At 38.3% G+C, this 10,900-nt stretch overlaps 2 protein-coding genes across 3 annotated transcripts; both read right to left on the bottom strand.

Moving 5' to 3' along the window:
- Positions 1-2: 2 nt before the first annotated feature.
- On the bottom strand, positions 3-3,610 carry LOC110375573 (xylose isomerase). 2 transcript variants are annotated; one of them, XM_049851968.2, is made up of 8 exons: positions 3,469-3,610; positions 2,883-3,029; positions 2,063-2,342; positions 1,437-1,877; positions 1,247-1,340; positions 850-1,014; positions 512-597; positions 3-279 (listed from the first exon to the last, which is right to left on the bottom strand). In XM_049851968.2, exons 1-8 carry the CDS (start codon positions 3,545-3,547, stop codon positions 186-188), a joined length of 1,386 nt encoding a protein of 461 aa, XP_049707925.2. In that variant the 5' UTR covers positions 3,548-3,610; the 3' UTR covers positions 3-185. The 2 variants fall into 2 exon arrangements, with proteins under 2 accessions (XP_049707925.2, XP_063893097.1); XM_064037027.1 differs by lacking the exons at positions 2,883-3,029; positions 3,469-3,610 and adding an exon at positions 2,721-2,864.
- Positions 3,611-4,565: 955 nt separating this feature from the next.
- Positions 4,566-10,900, bottom strand: LOC110375578 (threonylcarbamoyladenosine tRNA methylthiotransferase). The gene is made up of 8 exons (XM_021333734.3): positions 10,681-10,900; positions 10,212-10,386; positions 9,821-9,978; positions 8,212-8,478; positions 7,690-7,855; positions 7,055-7,162; positions 5,384-5,549; positions 4,566-5,012 (listed from the first exon to the last, which is right to left on the bottom strand). Exons 1-8 carry the CDS (start codon positions 10,856-10,858, stop codon positions 4,599-4,601), a joined length of 1,632 nt encoding a protein of 543 aa, XP_021189409.3. The 5' UTR covers positions 10,859-10,900; the 3' UTR covers positions 4,566-4,598.

The raw sequence follows: 10,900 nt of genomic DNA, 5'->3' as shown, positions 1-10,900 counted from the left end.
CAAGTTACCTATTCAAGTCTCAATATTACCACCTCAATAACTGACTATATTTTACAAAATATCAGCCATATAACTAAAACACAAATACTTCCCACAGTACACAGCATTTTGAACTTTATTTCGTACACTATAAAGTAGACAATACAACAGACACACATGGTATATAAGTCGTTATAAATATCGTATCATATATGGTCGCAGGCGTCTAGGTGTCTCTGGAACACAATGTCGAGGTGCTCGTACTTCGAAGATGGAACGTCGCCGTGGGGTTGGTTTTTTCTGGAAAAATAAAATGTATTAATATATAAAACTGCTGGGTAAGTTTTATAGATTTTGTACTTTGAATATGCATTTTAGTCGGAATGTTATTTAATCCGAGTTTTTTTTTCCTACATATCTTGGTAGTAAAAATCTTCCCATCGCATTTATCTGTGCTTTCAGCATAAACATTTGTTTTTTTTTGTGTCATAATAATCTTTTGTTTGATTTATAAAATAAAAGAGTTTCTTACTTATAGTATTCTTCACATTCCTCCATCGAGATGTCGCTGCTTATGATTCGAGAACCAAACCCGCTGTAGTATGAAGCGTAGCGTTGCTGTGAAAAAACACAAAAACTCCTTTATTTTATACCAAAATACAACTTTTAAATATGTTTCTTCAGTTTGCGTTCAGAATCCATAGATTGAAACAGGTGATATTCTGAGGCAAACGGCTTCTATGCATTTCTTTCCTGATGGGATATCATCAAATGTCCTCTATCGCTCTTCGCGCTAGTCTTTTCCCAACTATGTTGAGCTTCGGATGCAGCCAGTTTCGGTGCCAGTGTTTTACAAGGAGCAACCCTTACCTGCAAATGTTTGGACAAGATCTGCTCAGCTATAAGAGTGCAAGCCACTCGTAGTGCCTTAGCGAGCGCGTCGATATACTTGACGTATGTAGTGGTGAGCTCGCGCACATCGCTGTCTCGACGTGGTGACAGTTTCAGGTTTATGCCACCAGGTGGCGCTGTACCCTGGAGAATTGGGTAGATAAATAGGTCATAAATAAAATCCAATATCATATTCATTTGGAAACGCATCTTATAATAATGTCACATTGATTTATCTTTCAGACGGTTCTCTTATTTTTTTTTTTTATATATGATCAAATTGTACATAAAATAACGTTTGAACTACCGTATCAAGAAAATTATTTGGAACAAACTTTTTAAGAATCAATATTATAATATTCTCGAGATAGCATACCTGATCCACGATACACTTCATCATCAGCGTGAGGGTCTTACTATCATAGTGGTCGAAATCGCTTGTAACTGTCACTGCTCCCAACATGTTGTAGCTGAAAATGATGTGTAAAACATTTTACAGATTCTCCAATAGTAGTAGATATTAGGCCTAATCAACTGGCAGCCCCGATAAGTATCTAATAACTTACACGTTAGCCATATACATATGATGTCCAGGAGCCACAGAGACTTTATAATATCTATCCAAATTATAATGCTTCAGCAAATACAGACAACTCGTAACATCCCACATATACGTATGAACCAAATGTCTTTCCCGCCAATGATGGTGTTGCCAGCCTCCATAAAAGTTCCTACTATGGTAGTTATTATAATACGGCATTATTAGTAGCTGGCATCTATAATTCAGCCTATCTTTGTACTCTGCGGTAAGTTTTAGTAGTTTCGCGAATAGTTTTATTTCTCTTGCGACGTCTGTTTGGAAGGGAGTGTGGTATCCTTCTCTGTAGGGCCATATTAGGAAACATTCTGCGTTCAAGCGCTGTGAAACTTCTAGGCACCGTTTGATCTGTGTGGCGGCCTGTGCAAATGTGGCTGCGTCGTTGCTTGTGAAGGCACCTGATACATATCTGAAACAAAGACGGATTCATCGAGTTTCTCTCTAGTTACATCATGGATAAAACAAACTATGTACTTCAAAGACTTTTAGGTATCAGATTAGATAATAGTCTAAATCCTATTCCATCATCAATTCAACCGTTAACCCATCAAAAAGACCCAATATTATAAAAGATAGAAGAAATAAAAATCCTACCTGGCATGAGAATGAAGATCAGGCGCCAACCACATCAACTTGACATGGTACCTCTGCATCAACTCCTGTATATACTCCGTCACATCGTCCCAATGAGCCTTACTCTCTTCCCAGTTCTCCGTATAAGGAACCAAGTCCGTATCGAAAGCGGTCCAGAATTTAACTCCCAGTTTGCTGCAGAGTTCGAATAGGGCTTTGATGTGACGTTTGTGATTGTCCAGGGTGTCTGTGCCGTCGTCCCAGGGTCGGGAGTGCGTTGGACGACCGCATGTGTCTGATCCTGAGAAATGTTAAAAATAAAATAGTAGAGATTCAGTTTGGTGCGAGAATATCATGGAGTTAGTATATTTAAGAAGGTAAGTTTTTGAGGATATTAATCATTATCAGGGATGCGGGGTTTATCGGTAGAATTGCCGCAGCCTTGATACGCAAAGGGATCCAGAAATAAGTCTGACGTCTAACCAGGACTTGTGAAGATTTCCCTATCAACAAAAGGTGGGAAATCCTCTAAAGACTTAACTTTTTCGAGCAATCCCGCAACTTCTGATGATTTTCCACCTCAAAATAGTAGTAACTTGATATCTCCTCAAACTTTCTTACGATAGAGATTATAGTACAGACATTGTGATGCACTATGGGCGCATCCAGTTACACTCACCAGTGCGGGTGCAGTGTGCGAGCGGCAGGCTGCACTTGAGCCAGTCGTCCATGGCGCGCGAGTGCACGCGCTCGCCGCTGCTGTAGTAGCGGTAGCAGCCGCTCTCTGACGCAGCCGCCATGTTGTTGTACGAGATCTCCTGTATAGCTGAGTATATCTCACCAGTTCGGGTGCAGTGAGCGAGCGGCAGGCTGCACTTGAGCCAGTCGTCCATGGCGCGCGAGTGCACGCGCTCGCCGCTGCTGTAGTAGCGGTAGCAGCCGCTCTCTGACGCAGCCGCCATGTTGTTGTACGAGATCTTCTCTATGCCTGCAAAAATCGACAATATATTCAGGATGAATACATCCTCTTCATCATCCAACATGCTGGGTACATCTTGGTATATACTTGCAACCCTAATAAGATAAGGCACAGCGCAGTATCAGTGTTTTATATGAAGTAGGTATGGTCACGTTAGCGATAGCCGTAAGCCAACACTTCTTGGTCATACTGGCTAACAAACTCCCACTCCATCTGGCCACTACCTTTCTCTACAAGGGTAGACCCTAGGGACCCTAGTTTAATAAATAAAGACTCGTGACAATATCTAAGCGAAGAAGCAAAGGTAGGGTTGTAACAAAAACAGTTTAAAATGCTTAGCCATGAGTTCATGTTCAGCAACTGCTCGAGAGAGACCTTGCAACTTATATTTTCGTCAAAAGAAAAGCTTAAGTACCAAGGAAACTTAAGACATGGGTAAGATACGCACCTTGAAAGTAATCAACATTGTCTGCTCTGGGCTCTCGCACTTTCTGCCTTTTGGCAGTCGGCTGGTTGTACGTCGACATAGCAATGCTTTTCACTACAACAGGCTACTTATAATTATTTAACAGTTCCATGTGCAATCAACTACTAAACAACTTTGAGTTCAAATAAAAACTAAATAGAATAAGCAAATAAATAAAAAGCATACCTAAGCGCTTATCATTTTGTATTCAGTTAGGTCACAGGTTAGGTACTATGAGTCAAACTTTATCCTTGATAGATTCGATTCACTCGTCTGACTGAATTTTATGGATTTATATATCCACGCAATTTCCCGCTAGTTTTCCACGCAACATAAATAAACATCTCCATACACCGCAATTCCTACTTCCTCCCAATTTTCTATCTTTTCAATTTTCTATATATCTGTTCAACATTTTAACGATAAAACATTGTTTCTACAAGAGTTTGATTTTGTTTTTTCTAATTGAAGTACCTACTTTCACATTATAAGATTTCTTAGATTGTATTTTAATATTTGTACCTTCACAGCTTCACACTTAATAAAATAATAAGATCCTTATGCAATACACCTATGTTTAGCAAATGAAAATTCTGAAACTGATTCTAAAATTTCCAGATACTTTTTAGCAAGCTTTAATTCTATAAAACCTACTTACCCCAATATATTACCACTTTTACAGCGTCCTGCTCCCAGTAGGGCGACAGACAGACAAACAATTACATCGCCGCGGCTTATATAACATATGATGAATGGACGCACCGGCCCGTAGTGTCCCTTTGTCACAACTGGATGTTGACTCTTTTGTTAAATACTACTTGTGTTGTGTTTTATACTTTTATGTTTGTTGTAAGAGAATTTTTGTATTGTTGTGTGGTTATTACGCTTGTTAGGTAAAGGGGGTAAGCAGAAGTCGTTTGAGTTATCAAGAGATCTTTCTTTATTGTTGCTAAGAGATCAGTGCATGTAGCTTCTTGCAATATTTCATAAAATAGCTTGTGTAAGTTATTGCTCAACAAAACAATAATTTTAATTCTAAAGGGATCAAATTATGATAGAAACAAAATAAAACACTTCAGTATCCTTAAAACTATATATTTCTTTATACATGACTATAAAAATATCCAGATCAACCTAAAAATAACGGCAGCCAACAGCATTATTATTGGTATCGGAACTTTACTACCGACTTTCACATTTTCCACTTCAGCTATACCAGAGACAACGCCTTTCTTCAATGGCGCTGTCAAACCCGCCATCTTAGGTTTGTCTATGGGCTCTCCCATCATGGAGAATTTACTCGCGCTAGTTATTTTCACAGTTAACATCTTTCCCATGTATTTTTCTTCTTTAGGTACTAGAACTTGTTCGTAGAATTCGTTGTGGGCCACGAAGTAGTTTTTGTCATGGGAGATGTCTGTTACAAGGACTTCGTAAATGTCGCCGACTTTGTGGCCATACGGCTCGTATGAGCGAAATAGTTCGGATAGCTTCTTTGTGCGTTTCTTTACTTCTTGTGCTGGAACCTGTAACAAAAAAAATAGAATAGAAATCATATTGCATATCAACTGCTCTATAACAGTAATTCGACAGTGGGTTTCTTAGAGTCATCATCCTAGCCTTTTCTTAACAGTTACTCAGGCAACCTGATACACCTTGGCAAGACTAGTTGTTAGACTTTCTTTCTTCAAATAATTTACAAAAAATCAACATCAAACTTAGCACTTGACTAATCTAAATCTAAAATATAAACATAAAGCAAATTACGTTCTTAACATTTTGCTCGCTTTTGTACATAACTTTTCTGTATTGTGTTTGTATTAGAATATTGTTGTGTACAATAAAAAATAATAATAAAAATACTTTTTTCCTTCAAAAAACCAGCAAAAAGGTATACCTTAGTCATCTTAGCAGCAGGAGTGCCAGGTCTCGCAAAGAACTGGTTGATGAACAGCGAGGGGAAGCGATACTTGTCACACAATGAGTAGGTGGCCTCGAAGTCCGCGTCGGTCTCCCCGGGGAAGCCGCAGATTATGTCCGTGGCTATCGTGATGCCTGGCACCCTGGGGAAAAGGTTTTTATGACAATTCACCTTATTATAAAACGTGGTTTTAAGAAGTACTCGTAAGTAATAGGTTTAGTCCACTAACTTTGTTTGGGACGGTAGTTTAAAGCTGGTACTTTTTTAAAACCACGTTTTATAATAAGGTGGAATATGTTTATAAGCTTAGCGTAAATTATATCAATACAGACGACTTTTTCTATGACAGTAATTATACCTCTCATACGGGAGAAAAGATATGACCCTAACCTTTAAACATACTTTGATGTTCTATGTCTTGTCCCCTGTACGAAATCAACGATTACTGTCATATAAAAATTGGACCGTATTGATACAGGTAATAAAGATTATATAAAGGAGGAACGTCTGTCAATAAAAATATATTGACTTAGGTTATTTTTTTGCGCTTACTTTATAAGCTTTCAACAGCTGTAAAAAATTTGCGTATCACTTGGCGCCCACGCGGGACCTAACATGGTTTTGGCGCCCAAATGGGACTAACGCTTGCAATGTCAACATGTATTAACAATTAAACGTGAAACCAAAATTCTTCCAGAACTTGAAAAATTCAGAACAAGACCCATAAAAACAGACTTGCATAAAAAAACAGCTTTTAACTTTAACCGCTTAAGCGCTACGTTACCACAGACAAATCACACTCATACACACACACCCATTTTTGCACCTGCTAAACAAAAAATAACACCATATTCTGAAAGCTACGCTAGTTGACCTCGCAGCTCGATAGATGGCGTTGGCGTCAAATTGCATCGCGCTATGGTTTCGTTACTTCTCCCAACATAACCTCGCCGGCTCGTTTAAGCTCTTTGACAGTGGATCAGCATTAATTAAGCCTTTCTCCGTTGGCGTACAATCCCACAACTAATCAAATTAAAAATTTTTGATATACTCGACGGGGATTGTGTCACTGAGTGAACCCGTCAGAGTATAATTAATTTGAGAAATTACCGAAATTACTACTTAGCACTATTTAGTAGACGGTTTATGTGAAATTTGTACAAAAAACGGTCAAGCGGTTCTTCATTTATCAATTTTCAATTTATTGGAAAAATGGTGGTATACGTTTTCTGTCCTGCTTTTACTTAAAACCTGCTGAACCGATTTAAATGAAATTTTGAGGTAAACAACAGCTTCGATCTTGAAAAAGGATAGATTAGGATATAGGCTAATTTTTATCCAGGTGCGGGAAGTAGTTATTATCCTAAACCTATAAAATTGGTTATTTAGAACATACATCTTACTAATCGGGGATAAATATACATACATAAAAATTTTTGAAGGCAGTTTAAAATAAAATAATATACTACTACTATCTTACATTAAACGCTTTCCTCTCTTCTATCTTGCTGTGCCCATCAGGGTCCATAATTGTGACTATCATTTTATATTTTCTGCCTAATGTACATACATTATGGAAAGCAATAAACGAAACGATATGATATATGAAGAAGTGAATTAAAGGAACATTGAAGTTATCACACTGACTTTTCTCTGAGGAAGTCGACGACTTTCTCGAAGTCTGCTCTTGTGTACTCTCTCTTCATGTCAGAGAGCACTTGATCACTGCCCGACTGCACCGGCACGTGGAGGAATCTGCACAAATATAGTGAAGATACATTAGTTAAATCTTCTAATATATAAATGTAAAACTAGCTATCGTCAGTTAGTGGTTTAAACTGCGACCTGAGGGAACTAATTTTACCTTTATAAAAAAGTTACGTTATTCAGGTATATGACATGAGATGATTCATAAAGTTTTGTTATTATGGCGGTACTTATTAAAATCCGTTCAGTTGCTTCCTCGTGAAGAAGTAACAAACCTACACACATTCACAAACTTTCGCTTTTGTAATATTATTTATTTTTTTATATATCAGGCAACTAAAGCCCATAAAAATACAATATAAAAATTCTTATGAACTAATACATAAAGATTATGAGAAGAAATGCAATACTATAACATATTTAACTTGAGTTACTATAAATACCTACAGTTACAGCCTTTTTATCACAGGCTTCCTCTCACACGGAGAAGGATAGAGCATTAATCAATACATACAAAATAACAAAATAAAATTATTTGTGTGATAACTGTAATATCAACTTGATAAGCGGCTTACTTATAAACCCTAGGATGATGCATGATCTTGGCGACTTCGGCGAGATGCTCCAGTATGTACGGCGGGTTGGTCATGCCGAGCCGCAGCCGACAGCCCTCAGGTATGACTTCTACTAGCTGCCACAGCAGTGCTGGGAGGGATGTGCCGATGTCACGACCATATGTGCCTGAGAGAGAGGTTGGCTTTTCATATCATATATTTCAAGGCAAAGATTTTATCAGTCATCAGTGTGTAATGGAAGGGCGGGAGGTGTGTACGCTAAATAGTTCAAAACATCAAAAAGCTCATTCAAAATAGGCTAAAAACAGCACTCTTCGAACGTCAAAATTATATGAGATAGCCCCCAAAAATGCCTACCCTTTACCATTTCCTTTATGTTTTTGATGAGAAAAGTGGCGCCGCAATTGACTTTAGCGAGAACTATACCAGGTTATCGTTCAATTTTAGCTTACACGCAAGAAGCAGTAAGAAATAGCATATTGAAAGTTATTCCCTCAGAATATAAACAAACATAAAACTCACCAGTATCCTCACTAGTCAACCAAATCTCGCAGACACCCTCAGTAAAAGACTGTCGGGCTCTCTCCACAATTTCCTCGGGCGGGTAACTGCCCAGCTCTCCTCTCGCATGCTTGGTCTTACAATACGTGCACTGGTTGAGACAACCCGTGTTGATGGAGATGATCTCTACGAGGGGGTTCTTCCTGACTTTAGGGAGGAGTAAGGAGGCTCCACCTGCTTTTCGTCCCTCGCTTGTCTTTTTTTGACCGAAGAGACGGACTGTGTGGCCTGGAATAATTTTGATAGTTATGAATTGAATACAATCCTTAAACTAGGTATTTCAATAAAGTGAACACTGATTTTGAGTCTCTAAATGCTTATGATCTCCAAGGTGTGCTTTCTGGCTTTACATGTATAGGATTAACGTGTGTTTTTAACCCCCGACGCAAAAACGACGGGGTGTTATAAGTTTGACGTGTCTGTGTGTGTGTGTGTGTGTGTGTGTATGTGGCATCGTAGCTCCCAAACGGATAATCCGATTGTAATGCGGTTTTTTTTGTTTAAAAGGTATGTCAGTCGGGAGTGTTCTTAGCTATGTTTGGTGGAAATCGGTTCAGGTCTTCAAGGTCATCAGCTCGTTTGCTAGATGTGATAGGAATGTTACACGCTCAGTTTACTTGCAAGTATATGTGGGATCTGAAATTTGAAACACTAGTGTCTTTTGGAACCACTGAGCTGGTCTGCTGTTAGGGCACGAAGGTAGGAGACGTAACCCTGAACTGCCTTTTAGTAAACCCATCGAGTTTGGGCTTGTTGAATTTGTCTTGACGAGTTCTCTTCATGTTTCTGATTGACGAGAACCTGGTGCTGGAAATGGGATGTGGCGGATGAAACCCTGAAATGCCGGAATGAAACGGATAAACCGATTTATATTATTGCTGAAAATCTAGAATGTCCAAAGGTTAATCTTTATTGTTTATTAATCTGTGCAATTCTCCCAGAGCCAGTTTGTCATGAGGATTGTTAAACAGCTTCCTTTGGCCGAGATCGCATATAGCGACCCCATCTTAAGATAAAATAAATTAAATGAAAGAACGAAAAATTAAGGAGCTCCTTTAAAAAGCATGAAATAAAATTAAATTATAAATTTAAAAAAACCCCCGACCCAAAAAAGTAGGTACGCAATAATTATGACAAAAGGTTAAAAACGCTAAACCCTATAAAAAGCAAAAAATAACTTTTAACACTACGTAAACTAAATTTTGACGTGTCGGGGGACCGCTTTTTACCTTCATAAATACTTTCATAAATCAAATGATACCTACCTAATTACAACATTCGTTTAAAAAAAAAACACGTATCTAAAATAATGAATTACAGCGGTCCCCCGACACGACAAAATTTAGTTTACGTAGTGTTAAAAGTTATTTTTTGCTTTTTATAGGGTTTAGCGTTTTTAACCTTTTGTCATAATTATTGCGTACCTACTTTTTTGGGTCGGGGGTTTTTTTTATGTAATAAATATCCGATGTTTTAGATAGGTATTTGTACAAAATTGCCACAATTCTATGCTAATATTGCTACACGTTTGTCAACTGGCAACAAGTAAGTACAGTTGACCCTCACATACCTTTAAGAGTTTCCTCCACAATCTCAACGATCCTGTCTATCTGCTGCACACCCACCACACTGAGCCCCGTCAGGTAGTTGGCTCTTGGTGCTCCCTGTGGCACACACCCTGCTACTACCACGTGGATACCACGACTTTGGCCCAGCTCTATCTCATTTCTGCAATAATAGAATTTAATATTTAGCCAAATATCAACAGTTGGTGGTCTTTAGCTGTTACACATGATACAAGACAAAGCCTCTCATGTCTGAGTGAAATGCAACATTTATGTAGTAAAAGAGAGCAGGTATATGGTAAATTTTATAAAAACTATTTTAATTATTTGACAAAGGTAGGAACTGGTTTATGTATACCTATGACAAAAACTCCTCATATTTCTTGCAATACTAACTTGAAATGATCTTCAGCGGGGCTCTTGACTGTACAAGAATTGAGCAGCCACAGCTGAGCATCAAACTTGTCCTCCGTCAGGCGGTACCCATGGGCAGCCAGAAGCCCGGCCATGTACTCCGAGTCTGAGTTGTTGTGTGCACACCCCCATGTCTTCACGTAGATTGTTTGTGTTCCTGTTCAAAGTTTTTAGTAAATTTAGAGCGGACAAACTCGGGCCACGTCTTCTGGGTTAATGATGTCACATCTACGATGTAAAAAACTTCGATACTGCGAGCGAAATACTCGAGTTCTTGAAACTACAGTCAAAAGACTCAATAAGAATATTATGTGAGTTGTGAACAAAGCTTTACATTTAAGTGCACATTCATGTATTCAGACTTAAGACGTAACTTGAGATAAAAGTTTACGGTAGCAAGACTGTAATTACAATGTTTAAAATTAATATAAACAAAATTTTAAGGTTATACCTGGCACGACACTCTCCAAAATAACCTTTTCCACAGGTTCGGAATCATTCTTGTTGTCACGCTTCCTTGACCGGACGCTCACGGTTTTTCTACTAGAGTATCTTTCTTTTGGCGTAATGTCTTGCGAAGATATTAAATCTTCAATATCGTCTATAATTTCATCACAAACACCTGGCATTTTGGAACTTTGTTTTGACAATTATTTGACGTTTGACAGCGT

Source organism: Helicoverpa armigera, chromosome 11 (genome assembly GCF_030705265.1).
Source record: "Helicoverpa armigera isolate CAAS_96S chromosome 11, ASM3070526v1, whole genome shotgun sequence".
In the NCBI taxonomy this organism is placed as follows: Eukaryota; Metazoa; Arthropoda; class Insecta; order Lepidoptera; family Noctuidae; genus Helicoverpa; species Helicoverpa armigera.
The sequence above is the reverse complement of the archived record's forward strand: the minus strand, read 5'-3'. Positions and strand labels throughout refer to the sequence as shown.

What these genes read in the sequence shown, in the direction of transcription:
- LOC110375578 (XM_021333734.3), bottom strand. Translation starts at nt 10,858, where the DNA reads ATGCCAGGTGTTTGTGATGAAATTATAGACGATATTGAAGATTTAATA. An exon ending in TGTGGAGGAAACTCTTAAAG is followed by an intron (nt 8,479 to 9,820) that starts GTATGTGAGGGT and finishes AAATTATTCCAG; the next exon opens with GCCACACAGTCCGTCTCTTC. An exon ending in CATCATCCTAGGGTTTATAA is followed by an intron (nt 7,163 to 7,689) that starts GTAAGCCGCTTA and finishes ATATTTGTGCAG; the next exon opens with ATTCCTCCACGTGCCGGTGC.
- LOC110375573 (XM_049851968.2), bottom strand. Translation starts at nt 3,547, where the DNA reads ATGTCGACGTACAACCAGCCGACTGCCAAAAGGCAGAAAGTGCGAGAG. An exon ending in GATCTTCATTCTCATGCCAG is followed by an intron (nt 1,878 to 2,062) that starts GTAGGATTTTTA and finishes TCTTTGTTTCAG; the next exon opens with ATATGTATCAGGTGCCTTCA. An exon ending in TGAAGTGTATCGTGGATCAG is followed by an intron (nt 1,015 to 1,246) that starts GTATGCTATCTC and finishes CCAATTCTCCAG; the next exon opens with GGTACAGCGCCACCTGGTGG.